The 18615-nt window shown below is 40.9% G+C and overlaps 2 protein-coding genes across 7 annotated transcripts in view; one reads left to right on the top strand and one right to left on the bottom strand.

Annotated features, from left to right (window-relative positions):
- Positions 1 to 682, bottom strand: part of VPS37A (VPS37A subunit of ESCRT-I) — a 73614-nt gene extending 72932 nt beyond the window's left edge. For both annotated transcript variants that reach the window (XM_030191440.1, XM_030191441.1), the window contains exon 1: positions 273 to 682. In XM_030191440.1, coding sequence (XP_030047300.1) covers positions 273 to 382 — 110 coding nt within the window. In that variant the 5' untranslated portion in view covers positions 383 to 682. The remainder of the gene's footprint in view (positions 1 to 272) is intronic.
- Positions 683 to 743: 61 nt separating this feature from the next.
- CNOT7 (CCR4-NOT transcription complex subunit 7) overlaps positions 744 to 18615 on the top strand; it is a 137686-nt gene continuing 119814 nt past the window's right edge. The window contains exons 1-2 of one of the 5 annotated variants that reach the window (XM_030191443.1): positions 746 to 909; positions 16827 to 16953. The gene's annotated coding sequence lies outside the window, so the exon portion shown is untranslated. Of the gene's footprint in view, positions 910 to 12356; positions 12384 to 16826; positions 16954 to 18615 lie in introns of those variants that run through there. The other 4 variants (XM_030191444.1, XM_030191449.1, XM_030191442.1 and 1 more) reach the window with 4 other exon arrangements.

Here is an 18615-nt window from a genome sequence, read left to right as displayed (position 1 = left end):
TAGAACTATATTTTCATACTGTTAACCCCAACATAGCACACCACATCTCTGCAAAACTCAAATCAACAAACCTTTCCTTGGGCCCGAGAGACCCCATAGCCCAGGAAAAAGGAAACCATACGTTTTCGGGGTTTTAACACCTAATTCTTCAAGAAAAGCACAACAGTCATCAAACCGGTACATGGGAAGGCCAACAATAGTTCCAACCCGGGCAGGAAAGAATCCGAGAGCCCCCCCCCCCCCCCCCCCCCCCAGCCCCTTCCCCTTTTCACCTGCTGTGCGCCGCCTTCAAGGAGTCAATCTGCCGTTGCTTCTGCTGCTGGAGACTGGTGAGTGGCGACAGCGGGCCCGAACTTTTGGATACTGGAAAGAACCAATTCATGCTGCCTCTCAAACATAGACTTGGAGCTGGAGAACGACCCTCAGAACATCGGCGATAAAGCGCAACCCCGACCACCCTGCTTCTGACGTAAAAGACACTTTCGGCAACACGTCACTACGCTCACCGCGTGCTTCGATCTTTATGGTTAGTTAGCTTTTGTTTCTCACTGATTTTAAATAGATAAAGTTCAGTGGCTTGAGGCACTATTACAAGCGCGAGGTAAATATGACAACCACTCAGTACCACCAGCAATCGAAGTAGCTTTTATTGTTATTACGTCAGAGGAAGAGGAAACGGTGATGCCTGCGCACGCGCACTTGATACGGGTGAAAGTGCGGCGAGCAGGCAGCAGCGAGGTAGAAGGTGGGTAGGCGGGTTTCAGCGACGTCACGGGCGGCTTTGTACAGCAGGAATACTGGGAGTTGTGGGCTGTGCGCGCGCGGGTCGCTGCCTGGCGTCCCTGTGCAGTTCTTTATGACCTCACTGGCGCTACCTGCGCGGGACCGGGACGCTTTCGGCGACCGCAGGTAAGGAATGAGGTCCCGACGGCAGCCTGTCAGTGCTCCGGTCTTTGCAGGGAGTAGAGGCCGGGGTACCTTCCATATGACCCCGCGCGTGGAAATAGGGCCTTTGCAGTGCAATGCTTGCACGCTTTTATGCTGCTATTAGCATGTGATGTCAGACTTCTCTTACAGTGTAAAAGTCATGGGTGTAGTGGCCAGCCTTTGTAATTGCACGAGTGTTGTGCGTCTCAAAAGCTGTGGGGTGATCCCGTGTGTACGGGGATCCGAGGCTGCTCCTGTCGTCTTGCCCCCCCCCCCCCTCTCAGGTTACCTGTCATTACTTGTGCTCATTTATTTATTGGAGTAGGACTACATGTATTAGAGTGTGCTTTGATGTAAGGCCAAAAGTTTTTTTTCGAGAGGTTGGGTTGTTGTCTTTCTGACTCCCATACTATTTTCAACTCCAGGAATAGATTTGGTACAGTGATCATCACTGTACCAAATCTATTCCTGGAGTTGAAAATAGGAGCATCATTCAGGAGATGTCCTGTACAGAAAGGCTGTTTGATCTTAATCATTTCATCTTTCTGTAATCTTGGAATCTAATTAAAAATAAAGCGTTTAAATCTGCTTTTCCTAGACGGCCGGAAACATTTCCTAGTCTGTACTCCTCTATCGTTTTTCTCACTCAGGCTTAATCTTTACAGTATGCCCACAATGTGCCAGCGCTAATGGACTGGCAACCACTGAGGTCTTTTCTACCGAGCGAACTTGTGATAAGCTTAGTAGGACTCTTGGATGATTACCACTTCTTCCTATGAGCTTTGTAGTTTGATATTTCAAAAAACATGCACATGGTATATACAGGGTGAATAAGATTCAAATAGTGATAGTATTTCATAACTGGAATGAGGCAAACCTGAAATTGCAGGAAAATAAAATGACTTGTTCAAGATGATATACATTGTCAATAAGGAGTTTTCAACTACGTAATTAGCTAGAGTTGTTCCCTGGACATCTTCCTGTCTGTCATGTTGTACAGAACCAATGAAAACAGTGGCACATACACTGCTGCAAAATGGTTAGTTTCACATGATTGAAACTTGAGTAGTAGTGGAAGTTGGCAATACTTCTACCTTAGTTTTACTCTTTGTACACTTATAATTCATTTACCACCTTGAAAAAATATGTTGTTATTCATCTACTTCATGATTATATGAGGGGCTTTGAACTGGTGGAAAAGAGATCATGAAATGCTATCGACCCACAAATTTCAACCATGTGCAAATTCAAATATTTTTCTCAGGGGCCATGTCTCTTTAGTTTTGCACATAGTATGACAGTGATAAACCTCACTACTAAGCCAGGGTATGTGGGTATGATCGCAGTCTTTCAAATTTACTTTTAATACTTGCTGTAGTAGTTGCATTGTTCCAACGGTAGCTCACTTCTGGATTTCTCAGAATGTAATATGTATAGGCCACTTATCAAGATATGCTTGAAAGTTCCTTTTAATCCCTGTGGCACCCAAAGCAATGGGAAATATTTTTCTTTCTCTGTTTTCTTGTTCTTGGACTGCATTTTTTGGTATTGAGAATCTTCTTTCTCTCCACTCAGTTGACAGAGTGATGGCTTAGCACCAACACCTCTATGATCAATGCTGTAATGGTGTTTTTCTCTTTTACCGCTAAGAGGGAGATGCTCAAATCGAACGGGGCTTGCAGAGTTTCATTAAGCCAGTCTAAATGACACGTTATTTTGCTGCAAATGCATAGAAGCTTTTGGCCACTGCTTTACCATGCACAGAGGCAGTGGCCGAGAATCCTATCCTAATGAACTCCTAGTACTATTAAAATGAGCTCATTACCCATTCCCTCCAGTGTTTGGAAAACCAGCTCACAAACCCCCCCCCCCCCACCCCGCCCTAAATACTGGAAACTTGAACTGTCGTTAGGGTCCTCTGCTAACTTTACTGTCAGGGTCTGAACGCTGATTGGCTCAGATGCTGACAGGAAAGTCAAAACGGCAGCATGCCATGGTCCTTATCCCCAAATCCTTCCATGAGCTTGAGCCTCCCCCAACCAAAACAAAAGTTCCCTAGTGGACCCCTCTCAACCCTCCCCAAACCTAAAAATAATCCCTGGTGGTCTGATGGACCCATCCTGAACCCCCTCTCATAAATAGCCTGGTGGTCCCCTCCTTACCCCCAAGGTACTGAGAGGAAAGCCCATATTCTACTGTGGGTCTGATCTGAGCTTCAGGCAGTGGTGATTTTTACATGGCATGATTGATCAGATCTGATTTCACAGTGTTTGAAGAAACACTGCCGTAAGTTCAACTTTCCATTTTTTTTTTTGTTTAAGGAAACACTGCCATAGAGTACAACTTTCCATTTTTTTTGTTTATATCAAAAAAGTAGTTAAATCCTTTAATGAGTTGGACATATGGCTATTGTGCTCTTGGTGTGCCGTACCTCCTTTCACAATCATGTTCATTGTGCTCCTGACCAGTTCTGAAGCATCCATTTGGTGATCAAGTATATAACAAAGAGCCAAGGTAGATTACTGTATGTAATCTCTTTTTTAGCTCAAGGTGTTATTTTATACACTTTGAGATTTGTAAGGAACTGGGCAACATTCTTGGGAGGGGGGAGCCTATTCCGTAATGATAGGCTTCACCTTAACCAGGGTTGGACCAGGCTGCTGGCATTGGCATTTAAAAAGGAGGTAGAACAGCTTTTAAACTAGAACCTGGGAGAAGGCTGACAGTCATTGAAAAGCACATGGTTCGGAACAAGGTATCTTTCAAAGATATCACCAAAACAGGGAAGATAGGTTATCCTGATAGTGAGGTTGAAATAGAGACCATAGTAGGCCAGGTGTCTTTAAATAAAAATCATACAAAAGATTGCAATTTATCACTGTCAACTGCTGAGCAAGATGTAAATAGGAACAACAAACATAGTTTGTAATGTCTATATACAAATGCCAGAAGCCTAAGAAATAAGGTGGAAGAGTTAGAATATATTGCACTAAATGAAAAATTAGATATAATAGGCATCTCTGAGATCTGGTGAAAGAGGATAACCAGTGGGATACTGCCATACCAGGGTACAAATTATATCGTAGTGTTAGGGTGGATCAAATTGGTGGAGAGGTAGCATTGTATGTTAAGGAGGGCCATGAATCGAATAGATTGTTTTTTTTTTGTTACATTTGTACCCCGCGCTTTCCCACTCATGGCAGGCTCAATGCGGCGGGCAGTGGAGGGTTAACTTGGCCCAGAGTCACAAGGAGCTGCCTGTGCCGGGAATCAAACTCAGTTCCTCAGGACCAAAGTCCACCACCCTAACCACTATTCTGGAGGACACAAAACATATTTTGGAATCCCTATAGATTGAAATTCCATATGTAAAAGGGAAAAGGGTAAGTTATAGGCATACACTACCGTCCACCAGGCCAGGATGAACAGACAAATGTATAAATGTTATCAGAACTTAGGGAGGCTAACAAACTGGGCAACACAATAATAATGGATGATTTCAATTACCCCAATATTGACTGGGTAAATGTAACATCAGGGCATGCTAGGGAGGTAAAATTCTTTGAAATCAAAGACTGCTTTATGGAGCATCTGGTACAGGAGCCAACAAGAGGAGGAAAAATTCTAGACCTAGTCTTTAGTGGAGCGCATGATCTGGTGCATGAGGTAATGATGCTGGGGCCGCTTGATAGCAGCGATTATAATATCATCACCACTGATAGCAGTGATCATAATATGATCATAATATGATCACTGTTATCAAGCGGCCCCAGCACCATTACCTGCAACCATAATTTGGTATTAGCTTTGGAGTAAGTACACACAGGAAATCCAATATGTTAGCATTTTACGTTCAAAAAGGAGACTATAATAAAATGAGTACAATGAAAAAAAAACATAGAGGAGCAGCTGTGAAGGTCAAAACTTTACATCAGGTGTGGATGCTGTTCAAAAATACCATCCTGGAAGCCCAGGCCAAATATATTGTGTGGCCTCCTGGCTGAATGGATTGTTTCGGACGGAACCAGGAGAGCCGCTCCCCTAGGTTTCTAGACCTGGTGTAGGCTATCTGTGGTCTGTCTTTCTTTTGCAAATAGAACAGCGATTTATCTGTGAATGGGGTACAGTGGCCCCCACAGGGTTGAAAAAGGAAATCGATTGGTTAATATAATAACCAGGTCTGTTGAACATAACCAATCAGAAGTCCTCTAATTTGATAGGACTGATTTAAAAGTGAGAAACAGCATGTGCACTGGCGTCTCCTCAGGGTTGAAGAGATGAGATGCTGATTTCTCGCCTGGTAAAATTGCCGTACTAAGATTGATGAAAGGTTAGTTTTTTAAAAGGCATATAAAATAATTGAAAAAATTGTTTAATTGCAGATTAAGAAGTGATAATACCTGTTTTGCAGTTTGTTCTCTTGAAGACGCTTTGAATAGCGAAATGCAGCTTTGCGTCGGGAACAAGACAGTACTAGGCAACAAGCACTTCATGTTAGAGATATCACGACTGACCAGCATGGAACCGTTAATGCTTTTACACTGGACACTGAGTCCCTACCCAGAAGATAAGTGACAAGTTTAGTTACAATTTGTTCTACTTAAGAGTGAAAATTGGAACTCTTAGATACATTGTAGAGTTCATGCAACCAACTTAGCATAGGGCAAGTAGGGAGGGTTCAGGTGCTATGATGTTATATAAGAAGTGTCACCTAACAAGTGTTTCTATGCTGGATGGTTACTAGGCACACTTCATATCACTGAGCACCATATTTATTAAGTAATTTTAAAATTGATAGATCAAAACTGGTAAATAAAAAATAGGAATGTTAAAATTTAATGCCAAGAAGTGCAGAGTGATGCACTTAGGTGCAGAAACCCAAAAGAGAGATACCGGATAGGAGGGGAGAGATTAATAAGCTTGACTCAGGAGAGAGACTTTGAGGTGTTGGAGGATATGAAGGTGAAGAAAGAATGTGACAAGGCGATGACCATGGCCAGAATGATGCTAGGGTGTATACAGAGGGGTATAACCAGCAGAAGAAAGGAGGTGGTTGATGCCCCTCTACAGGTCGTTGGTGAGGCCCCACTTGGAGTATTGTGTTCAGTTTTGGAGGCCGTATCTTGCTAAAGATGTAAAAAGACTGGAAGCGGTGCAAAGAAAAGCTACAAAAATTGTATGGGATTTGCGTTGCAAACCGTACGAGGAGAGACTTGCCAACCTGAACATGCATACCTTGGAGGAAAGGAGAATCAGGGGTGACATGATACAGACGTTCAAATATTTGAAAGGTATTAATCCACAAACAAACCTTTTTCGGAGACGGGAAGGCAGTGGAACAAGAATTAAGGTTCAAGGGGGGCAGACTCAGGAGTAATGTCAGGAATTATTTTTTTCTCGGAAAGGGTGGTAGATATGTGGAATGCCCTCCCGCAGGAGGTAGTGGAGATGAAAACAGTAATGGAATTCAAACATGCGTGGGATAAACACAAAGGAATCCTGTTTAGAAGGAATGGCTCTATAGAATCTTAGCAGAGATTGGGTGGCAACGCCAGTAATTAGGAAGCAAAACCAGTGCTGGGCAGACTTCTATTGTCTATGCCCTGATCGTAACTGGATAGATATGGATGGACTGGAGCGTAAATTTTAAGGGGCTTTGATGTTAGCTTCAGAATGTTTAGTACAAGAAAAGTGCCAGGCAGACTTCTACGGTCTGTACCCTGAGAAAGGCAAGGACAAATCAAACTCGGATATAGATATAAAGTATCACATACCATGTAAAATGAGTTTATCTTGTTGGGCAGACTGGATGGACCGTTTATTTGCCGTCATTTACTATGTTACTATAGGCATATTTTCAAAGCACTTAGCTTTCCAAAGTTCCATAGAAAGTTGATTTAACTAGTCTCATGCTTCCTGGCTGACCAGCTACTGTGGTACACACCCCAGAATGTACTTGACAAGATTAAGAGAGTGGAGGAGTGGCCTAGTGGTTAGGGTGGTGGACTTTGGTCCTGAGGAACTGAGTTCGATTCCCGGCACAGGCAGCTCCTTGTGACTCTGGGCAAGTCACTTAACACTTCATTGCCTGCTGCATTGAGCCTGCCATGAGTGGGAAAGCGCGGGGTACAAATGTAACAAAACAAAAAAAAAATTGTCTGGGAGTTTCAGGTAGATGGTCTTTTTGTTACGTCTTTGATTGCTGTCAATATATAGATCCTGTTCTTGGAGAATGGTGGTGATTAACTCTCCTGTATCCACCGAGCCTGCTTTTATTACTCACTGGTTGACCGTTTAACAGTTCTTTTGTTTCACGCTTTCATTGTCTGAAGGAGGATGGGGACCAGATCACGCTTTCATTGTCTTAAGGAGGATGGGGGCCAGATCTGCTTTCTAAGTTATATTCAAAGTTTTTGCAAAACACTTTTATATATCTGTATCCAGCAAAATTAATAACTGAAAATTCATCATATTATGCTACAACTGCATCTCCCCACTGTGTTTGTTCTTCTTGCTTTTTCATGAGGTACTTGGTCCTTATCTTTGAACTTTTGCATCATTTATCTGTATGTTAAAATTTGCATGTTTCCATACAATTGTCCTACACTCAGGCTAGTGATACTGGAATTTAGAGATCAGGGTGAAAACAGTAACCACCGAATTTTGTATAGGTCGCCCAAATATGGGCACAAATTGCAGATCCACTCATAAACTAAGCTAATTAGGCACTAATCAATTATTGGTGTAAACAAGCTCTTAATTGGCAGTAATTAGGAGTATTTCAAAAATGTATATCCCACTTTAAAATCAAAGCAGGTTACAGTCATAATATCAAGAAAAAAACCACAACAAACAAAACAATCACGTAAAATCATAAATCTCATTCAATATAAAACAAAACAGAGCAAAACATGGGAAACTGCCAAAGGAAAAAACTCAGTCCTATCCATCAATAAAAACGTTTACAAAATAAAAAATTTTCATTAATTTCTTAAATTGTTTGTAATCAACACAAAGTTTAAATAAATTGGAAAAGCTTCCATAAATTCCTTCCAGCTATTGTATTCTATAACATGTGCATCTTAATTTCATAGTGTTCAACTCCAAACAGAGCATGGCCATGGTAGGAGCACGGGCAGGTCAGGGGAGTTCCCAGAATTTAGGTGTGATGTTATAGAATACTGTGATTTAGGCACTTAACGGCCATGAGTTGGATGCCAGAATGTACACCAGACTTCGGCAGGCGTAAATGCTTGCGCACAAAGTTAGATGCAAAATGTTAGCTAATCCAGTATTCTGTAAAGTTCGTTCCGCACAGAGCACCCTTTTTAGAATACTAGCTTAGCGCGGTCATCCTGGCGTCCAACTTTGGGTGCCATTTCTTGAAATCCCCCTAAAAGTCCTGTTTGTTAAGCATATCGGAAGTATGGATCTGTTTCTGTGTTTTCCTTATTCATCCCCGTGACGGTGCTGCGACACACACATTTATTCAGATTAGGGCTCCGCACAATTATTCGCATAGTGTCTCCCTCACATTTCCTGCTGTGAAGTGCAAAATATGAACAGCAGGTGCAAATTCTCAAAACTGACATTTAAATTACTAAAATAAAAATCAATATTTCTTACATTTGTTGTCTGGTGATATTATTCTAATCATCTTGTTCCCTGTCTCTGGTTCTGTTTCCCTCTCTCTATGCTCTGAACTCTGCTTTCAGGGTCTCTTGTCTAGTCACTATTTCTTTTCTCTCCTCTTCTTCACTTCCTGTCCTATTTCCATCTTTCACATTTCACTTTCTTCCATTGTTATTGTGTTCCCCCGGCCTGGTGGACGGTAGTATACGCCTATAACTATCCTTTTTCCCTTTACACATGGAATTTCAATCCATAGGGATTCCAATATATGTTTTGTGTCCTGCAGAATTTTCAATCTATTCGATTCAAGGCCCTCCTTAACATACAATGTTACCTCTTCACCATTTCGAGCCACCCTAACACTACGATATAATTTGTACCCTAGTTTGACAGTGTCCCACTGATTATCCTCCTTCCACCAGGTCTCAGAGATGCCTATTATATCTAATTTTTCATTTAGTGCAATATATTCTAACTCTTCCACCTTATTTCTTAGGCTTCTGGCATTCGCATATAGACATTTCAAACTATGTTTGTTGTTCCTATTTACATCTTGCTCAGCAGTTGACAGTGATAATTTACAATCTTTTGTCTGCTTTTTATTTAAAGTCACCTGGAGGCTTATTTTCAAAGCACTTAGACTGACAAAGTTACATAGAGGGGCATAATCGAACGGGCCGGCCATCTCTAATGACGGCCCCGTAAAGCGGCGTACCTGACTGTATTATCGAAACAAGATGGCAGGCCATCTTTCATTTCGATAATACGGTCGAGGCTGGCCAAATCTCAACATTTGGGTCGCCCTTAGAGATCGCTGGCATTAGAGATGGCCGATAATGGAAACTAGTGGCGGCCATCTCAAACCCGGCCAAATCCAAGCCATTTGGTTATGGGAGGAGCCAGCATTTGTAGTGCACTGGTACCCCTCACATGCCAGGACACCAACCGGGCACCCTAGGGGGCACTGCAGTGGACTTCACAAATTGATCCCAGGTGCATAGCTCCCTTACCTTATGTGCTGAGCCCCCCAAAACCCACTATCCACAACTGTACAACACTACCATAGCCCTTAAAGGCTAACGGGGGGCACCTAGATGTGGGTTTTGGGTGAATTTTGGAGGGCTTCCATTTACCACCACAAGTGTAACAGGTAGGGGGGTATGGGCCTGGGTCCGCCTGCCTGAAGTCCACTGCAGTACCCTCTAAAAACTGCTCCAGGGACCTGCATAGTGCTGTGATGGAGCTGGGTTTGACATTTGAGGCTGGCATAGAGGCTGGCAAAAAATGTGTTTTAATATTTTTTTTTGGGTGGGAGGAGGTTGGTGACCACAGGGGAAGTAAGGGGAGGTGATCCCCGATTCCCTCCGGTGGTCATCTGGTCAGTTCGGGCACCTTTTTGAGGCTTGGTCATGAACAAAAAGGGACCAAGTAAAGTCGGCCAAATGATTGTCAGGGCCTGCCTTCTTTTTTCCATTATTGGCCGAGGCCAGCCATCTCTTAACCACACCACAGCCCCGCCTTCGGTACACTGCCGACACACCCCCTTGAACTTTGGCAGGCCCTGTGACGGAAAGCAGTTGAAGCCGGCCAAAATCGGCTTTCGATTATACCGATTTGGCCGGCATTAGGAGAAGGCCAGCCATCTCCCGATTTGTGTCGGAAGATGGCCGCCCTTCTCCCTCGAAAATAAGCAGGATAGTAACCTATGGACCTTTGTAAGTCTAAGTGAATTGAAAATGAGCCCCCTGGTCTACTATGGTCTCTATTGCAACCTCGCTATCGGAATACCCTATCTTCCCTGTGTTCCCTGTTCAATCCATTTAGCTGCTAAAAACGTTGATAAATGGGATGGTTACAAAAATATGTATTTAGCAGACTGAAACTTAATTATACACTTGCACAGGAATTTGAGAAAAAATACTGCCTCATCTGTTCAGGACCAGGGTGGAGCAACAATAATTGTTTTCTCCTCTTCTGGGTCTTTTTGGCTAAGTCAGAAAACAGGGAAATGTTAAGGAATAAAATAACTTGTCTCTATATCTGATGAACAATTTTAGTAGCCATTCTCTATCCGAAAATAGTGCAAAAGTCACTGTCAATATAGCAAGAGTGCATTGCTTGGAATCTGAAGTCTCTAGATCAGGTAAATCCAAATCCTGTTGGTGTGAAACGCTTTTCTTCATTGGTAAATAATAAATGTGAAGCAAAGGTGAAAAATTTGACTCGGGGCATTTAGCACATACCATAGATATTTTTTAAACCTCTTTTGCAGATAACCTTCAGCATGTTGGGAAAATTCAATAAACTTAAATTACAGTTTGGTATAGCATTTTCTAAAGTTTCATTTTTAAATATGATGGCAATTGTTTCCTTTACCATCCCAGTCTCTCTCTCTGTTTTTTGTTAAGGATTTCACAGTCACATCTAAACTAAAATAATATAAGGGAGCAGGTTTCCACATATAAGAGAACTCTTTTAGTATGAATCTTGGAAACAAGTCATTAAGTAAGCCAGTGAAAGAGTATTTCAGGAGGAAAAAGCCTCGAGAAGCACCTTTCCCACTAACAAGGCGGGTAAAGGGCTAGGACTTCTTCATCATCGGCAAAAAACCTCCTGATGTTTTTAGCCCGCCTTCTTGTGGTCAACGTTGGCCTCCGTTTCGCCACTGCTGCATCAGAACCATTGGTCAAATATTCTGCACTCCGTTCAATATGCCGACGGAAGCAGGAAGGGCAGGAAGGGTTGGAGCCAACGTTGACCATGGTCAGACACACGGAGGAGCCTTAGAGAAAATTAATATCTCTCAAGTTAAGTATCTCCTCAGTTAATCAACATAAGAATAAGCGTAGAAAATAAGCAAGTCTATTTCCTGTATTGAAGTTTTTCAAGTTGATTTTGACAAGAAGGCAGGCTAAAAACATCAGGAGGTTTTTTGCCGATTATGAAGTCCTAGCCCTTTACCCGCTTTGTTAGTGGGAAAGGTGCTTCTCGAGGCTTTTTCCTCCTGAAATACTCTTTCACTGGCTTACTTAATGACTTGTTTCCAAGATCCATACTAAAACAGTCACATCTAACTCATTTACCATACCAGTAATTTGAGTTGGCTCTGTATTAAATTTTAATACTTGTCTAATCTTTTTGTTGTCTGAGCAAATTCATTCGCTTGTGGAAACAATAGCTTAGTCAATTTAGAGACAGCCTCCCAAATTGTCTGCAAGTTAACAACTTTAGATTAGGAAAGAAGCACAGGAGGAATCGACAAATCTGGAGATCCTTGGGGCTGCAGACCGAAAGGTGCAGAACCTGCCTCAAGCCCTGCCGAAAATTCAGTCTTTTGCTGTTGATGATCCCCGGCAGTAAATCCCATAGCCATATCTAGGCCCACCCTGTCTGCCTCACCAATTTCTGATAGACCTTCACAGGGGGCCAAGCTCCCTTTCAAGGCAGCAGCGTGTTCTTGACTCGGTGCCACAGCCGCTGACACATGGGAGCGCCATGCTCAGGGCTGTGGAAAGATTGCTCTCCTATATGGACTTTGTGTGATTTCCCCAAGTGAAGCGTCTCAGTTTGGCAAATCAGTGGATACACATTTAGTGTGCCAAATCAAGCAGGAGCAACAGTCTGAGCAAACCTCCTTCTAATCACTTTAGAACTTCAGAGTAAAAAGACAGATATCTGCAGAGTCAACTTTACATTTGTTAAGAGTCATGTTACCTACTTTCTTATTCAAATATATAATTCTTATTCTTATAAAACTGCTTTTTTTTATATAACAGGCAAATACATTTCAGATTCCATCCTGTCAAGAGCTTACCACTCCACAGGTAATTAATAAATAAGCCCTTCACTTATTCAAGAAATGATTCGTATCCTTAGGTTCTCCTAAGAATGGCTTTTACTAGTGCAGGTTTGGTTTCTCTGGACATCTTTAGGCTGTTCTCACGTACAGATGTGTTGGGATTTTGGGTGACCATGGTGTCAGAGGTCCCAGAAGGAGAGGAGCCACCTTATAGTGTAAGGGCTCACCTAGCTGACATGTAAGCTACCAGAACTTGGCTAAGACCCCTGACGCAGGTGCGGTAGCACCGAAACACGGCCCTTGTCGGGTCTCTCTTCAAGCAAAGTTCATCATTAAAGGATTATTTTAATGAAAAAAACTGTGTTCCCTTCTGTTTTTAAAGGCCCTTTGTGCTCTTCTTTTTTGTTTGGTCTTTTTGTACTTGGTTCCCTCTCTTTGTTACACTATGCTTTTAAATTCAGCATTCCATTCCCCAGCGCTGTTTTGTCGTGGGATCTCTGCGTTCTTCCACCTCAGCAGACTTTCACCGAATAATTCTAGCAATACATACAAAATAATACTTAATGAAGAAGAAGGGAATAAACTTCTGATGCAGTAGTAAGTAACAAGCTAGGAAAGTCAAGAAAAACACATACAAACAGTTTCTTAAAAAAAAAAAAAAAAGAAACTTTGTTGCTGTTGTGGTCAGGCAATTCCTGTGACAGTTCCCTCTGCTAGCTGATGACAAGAAGGTGCTGATACTGTAAATCATATGGATCCATATTAGGTCTTCTTGGCAAGGTTGAAGTGAAGACTTGCGCTGAGGCATCTTTCACCTAGCTTAGTCCTCTGGAAAGACTATGAATGTAAGGTTTAAACAAATGAAGGTGCAACATGGCTCAAAACAGTGAACCGTGACATTGCAGTGTGGGCCTCATATTTGTTTAGGCCACAGGTCAGTCAATCTCTGCATAACTTCTAGCAAGCTGTGTTATTTTTATTAAAATTATCCTCTTTCCTCTTTTCCAATCTATTTAGTATCCCTGTTGACCATTATACCAGCCCAATTCCTTAATAAACGTTCCATTAGCTCAGTGGGGTTTTTTTTCCAGATTTTATTCTCTACTCAGTGCTATTTCATAGTTGTATTCAATTCACAGGATATAAAAGTCTAATTTTCTTACTGTTATCTGAAATAAAATCATTTGCTATTCTTGCCTATCCTATTCAGATACTTGCATATATATTCATTTTACACCTATATTCTAGTCCAGTGTTTCTCAAGTCTAGTCCTGGAGTATCCCTTACCAGTCAGGTTTTCAGGATATCCACAATGAATATGCATGAACTTGATTTGCATACACTGCCTCTATTATGTGCAAATCTCTTTCAGGCATATTCATTGTGGACTGGCAAGGTTTATTAGAACCAACACTGATTTATAAATACAGTTTGTATCCCTTTTCCCCCCCTCTTCAGTTTGCATTACTGGTTTTATCTGCAAAAAACAGCAAATACTAGCTGGATGAAAGTTATACCTCCAGGTAAATTTCATCTGGGAGATAATTACTTAGGAACAATTTAGAAAACATATTAGCATTAGTATTCATTCTTACTGTTTGCAATAACAATCATCTACTTAAAGTTCTAAATATTTAAACGCTGCACAGACTAGACAGGAGAATACAAAGGCTGTCACTCCACTAAGTAATTTTAATAACTTTCTTATCTGTCCCTAACAGACAAGACCCTTACTAACAAGCTTTTTCTGTACTATTTTCACTAAAGGTTTGGCTGTTCCTGCATTCTGTAAATTCTCTCTCTTTCTCTCTCAGAGATCATATTCCACCTAGTTAAAATTCAGTGACCATTTGCCTGGGGTATGGCCATACATCCCTCCCCTTGACTTCCTGTCTCGGGACACCCTGTCTCTTTCTTAGAGACTACCTGTGCACAGTTTACTTACCCTGAAATTACAACCCTGAATTTCGACTAAAACAAAGAAGCAGACACTTAAAGAGAAAGGTAGAATGAGTTCTGACAGGTGACAAAGTTAGGCAGAGAGTGCTAGCATGAGACCGCAGTCATAAGTACATAAGTAATGCCATACTGGGAAAAGACCAAGGGTCCATCGAGCCCAGCATCTTGTCCACGACAGCGGCCAATCCAGGCCAAGGGCACCTGGCAAGCTTCCCAAACGTACAAACATTCTATACATGTTATTCCTGGGATTTTGGATTTTTCCCAAGTCCGTTTAGTAGCGGTTTATGGACTTGTCCTTTAGGAAACCGTCCAACCCCTTTTTAAACTCTGCTAAGCTAACCGCCTTCACCACATTTTACGGCAATGAATTCCAGAGTTTAATTACACGTTGGGTGAAGAAAAATTTTCTCTGATTTGTTTTAAATTTACTACACTGTAGTTTAATCGCATGCCCCCTAGTCCTAGTATTTTTGGAAAGCGTGAACAGATGCTTCACATCCACCTGTTCCACTCCACTCATTATTTTATATACCTCTATCATGTTTCCCCTCAGCCGTCTCTTCTCCAAGCTGAATAGCCCTAGCCTCCTTAATCTTTCTTCATAGGGAAGTTGTCCCATCCCCGCTATCATTTTAGTCGCCCTTCGCTGCACCTTTTCCAATTGTACTATATCTTTCTTGAGATGCGGCGACCAGAATTGAACACAATACTCAAGGTGCGGTCGCACCATGGAGCGATACAACGGCATTATAACATCCTCACACCTGTTTTCCATACCTTTCCTAATAATACCCAACATTCTATTCACTTTCCTAGCCGCAGCAGCACACTGAGCAGAAGGTTTCAGTGTGTTATCGATGATGACACCAAGATCCCTTTCTTGGTCCGTAACTCCTAACGTGGAACCTTGCATGACATAGCTATAATTCGGGTTCTTTTTTCCCACATGCATCACCTTGCACTTGCTCACATTAAACGTCATCTGCCATTTAGCCTCCCAGTCTCGTAAGGTCCTCTTGTAATTTTTCACAATCCTGTCGCGAGTTAACGACTTTGAATAACTTTGTGTCATCGGCAAATTTAATTACCTCGCTAGTTACTCCCAAGTCAGTTCTGCCCTTATAGTTCCATGACCTGTCCACACAGAACAGCTAACAAAACACACTGGTGACACAGAGACAAACAAGTTACTGCAGACAATTCTTAGCACAGACTGTTATATGTTATCTGGGAAATCTATTGTATCCCTGAGCAATCCACACACAGATGAATCTGGCCCCATTTCTTAGAGGATTTTTTTTTTTTAATACATGAGGTCCAACCTCCTCTTGTTGGCGCCAGGGTGACCTTGTGGGTCAGAGGGAGTTAAAATGCCTGTATCCTCCACCACTACTGTAGAACTTTAAATTAAAAAACACTAGCCTGTGCTCAGTTTAATGGTTTATTAATATATCGATATATGAGGATATACCAAGTCTAAGGATAGACAAAGTATGTTCTAACTTCTGGACAGATACCAGCTCCTTATATAAGGAATTTGGTATCTTGAACATAAAGGATCAAAAGAATACATAAAAAGATTCATTATTATAGGAGCATAGACTGCATACGTATGGTTTATAGTCTCTGTGATAGTGTCCTTTACCCCTTGACTATCAGATTACCCATTATATATTGGAGTTTATTCCTCACAAGTCACGATACAGATGACTTACAATGTTTTCCTTTTCTAAAGGTCTCTATGTCAAATAACAGTATACCCTGCTATTCATGTTTATGATGGTTAGAGAATGCACATTCAGCAAAGAGTCATACCTAGTGACCTTACTAGATTCTAGCCTAATACTATATTAATAAGTATATTTCTAAGGTATAATTTTTTTCCATACCACATATCTGTTATGGCCTTTCTTAAATTTTTAAATGCAGATGATGTACACACTACTATTGCTGCTTTAAGAAAATTGGTACAGGAATGTTTAGTAGCAGCAACTAATTGATTGGTGTTGTACTCTGAGCTGTTGAATGTGGCTAAAACATGATATGGGTGGAAACACTGGATCTACCAATGAATTTTTTTCAGTCTTGTTTTTCATGTGACTTACAGATAGTTAAGAAGTTGCACTGCTTGGGGGTTATTTTGGATTCTGCTCTTAGCCTGGATTTGCAGGTGGATGACGTGGTTCATGTGGCATGGGTAAAACTGAAGATGGCTAGGTTCATTCTCTACTGCAGCCACAAGACTTTCATACTTTAGTTCAGGCAAAGTTGTTGACCCACCTGAATTATTGTAATTCTATTTGTGGGACTCTGTGAGTATATGTTGTGGAGATTGCAACATATCCATAATATGGCAGCATGTTTGATTACTTTCCAGAAATTATGGATCATGATACCCCTGTTCTTTTAAGCATTACATTGGCTACTGATTGAGTCATGTATATGTGTGCTGTTTTGTTTTGGTTTTGATTGAGTCATGTGTGGGGGGTTTCTTTTCTTTCTGTAGAGCCAAAAGAGACGGCGGGTGAACGCCTCCACAGCAGTCAAACAAACAAGCAAAAAAGTGGAAGGAAAGGTTCCAAGAACTGCCAGTACAGTATATCTTCCAATAAAAAGTTTATTCTTCAAAAAAGGTCAGTTGCAATGTCCAGTCCCAAGATGAACCATGTTTCGGCAGTATGCCTTCCTCAGGGGTCTCAACTGTATAATGAAATCCATAAATATAAATAACAGTACAATCAGAAATTACAAGTAATAAGTAAGCACGAAGCTGCAATTGAGTGTGTGTAGGTATATGTGGGTGTATGTGTGTGTATGATTGTATATGTGTATGCATATATGTGTGTGTGTGTATGTATATAAAGTACACAAAAAAACTGAACAATTCCACAGTAAAAAGCTCAGCTTAAACCCAAAAAACGTGGAAACAAACTCTAACCCTGAACAACGGTTAATCAACACCAGTGCGTTATTTATAAACCTTTTTTTGTATATGTGTGTATGTGTTTGGTAACACTTGATATAGAATCGCTGTATACAAATATACCCCAACTTGAGGCACTTGTTGTCATTGAAGAAACCCTTCACAACAAACTTTCAGACGGATACCTAGTAGATTAATTCTAGCATTAGACACAATTGCTCTTACAAAGAATTACTTCTATTTTAAAGGACGTTTTTATCAACAAATCAAAGAACCACAATGGTGGCCTCATGGCCCGTGATACTGCAAATTTATATGTCGCCAAGTTTGAGAAAAAATATTTTACAGATCATCCATTCAGAGAAGAAATTAGATTATATAAGGGATATATCAATGGCATTATCATTCTGTGGAGGGGTGATATTGAAAGACTAAAGATGTTTCATAATTGGCTCAATAACTTGGACCCTAATTTACAATTCAAAATGCAATACCACCTCAGGAAAAAGCTTTTTTGGATATTCTTTTTAAAAAGGGTCAACATATCAAGTGTTACCAAACTCAGATCTGAGAGTTTGCCGTCATATTCATCCAAAATTGAGATCATATGTGACAAATCACATATGTGTGTATATATCTATCTATATCTATCTATCTAAATATATATAGATAGATATAAAAGCACACATTGAAATATAAAATGCAGTATACATTTTTTCCTACTGCTGTGGATGTTGATTTTTTTCTTTGACACTTTGTATTTATTCCTTTAAAATATTGTTGACTAGTATCACTTTTCTTGTCACTTCTAAATATATCACTAATATTGCAACATATTACCACATTCTCTTGGTTAACGTTTTCACTTATTTACATATTCAGGGGTTTTTTGTTTTGGTGTTTTTTTTTAAGGTACCAGTACGGTGTGTTTTTTAGCACATTTCAGTAGGGTTTTATATTATTATATTTCCTTTATTGAATCTGATTTGATATACCATCTTTCTGTGGTTTTTCCAACTACATTCAAAGCGGTTTACATAGTATATACAAGTATTTATTTGTACCTGGGGCAATGGAGGGTTAAGTAACTTGCCCAGAATCACAAGGAGCTGCAGTGGGAATCAAACCCAGTTCCCCAAGATCAAAGTCTGCTGCACTAACCACTAGGCTACTCCTCCACTTTGTTTGTTTTCCCAACAGATAGTTTTACAGATATTTTCCCCTTTTGGCTTATTCAATAGCGCTGAACACGATGTCATGTGGTTGCATTATTTTTTGTTTTTTACTTTTGGCTCGGCTCGTTCATTTTCTCTACAGTGATCCCTATAATATTTAGTCTTACATCACCCATAGGTTGGATTTTCCATTTGTA

This window comes from Microcaecilia unicolor, chromosome 2 (assembly GCF_901765095.1).
Source record: "Microcaecilia unicolor chromosome 2, aMicUni1.1, whole genome shotgun sequence".
NCBI lineage: Eukaryota > Metazoa > Chordata > Amphibia > Gymnophiona > Siphonopidae > Microcaecilia > Microcaecilia unicolor.
Note: the sequence above shows the minus strand (reverse complement) of the source record. Positions and strands in the feature narration are given on the sequence as shown.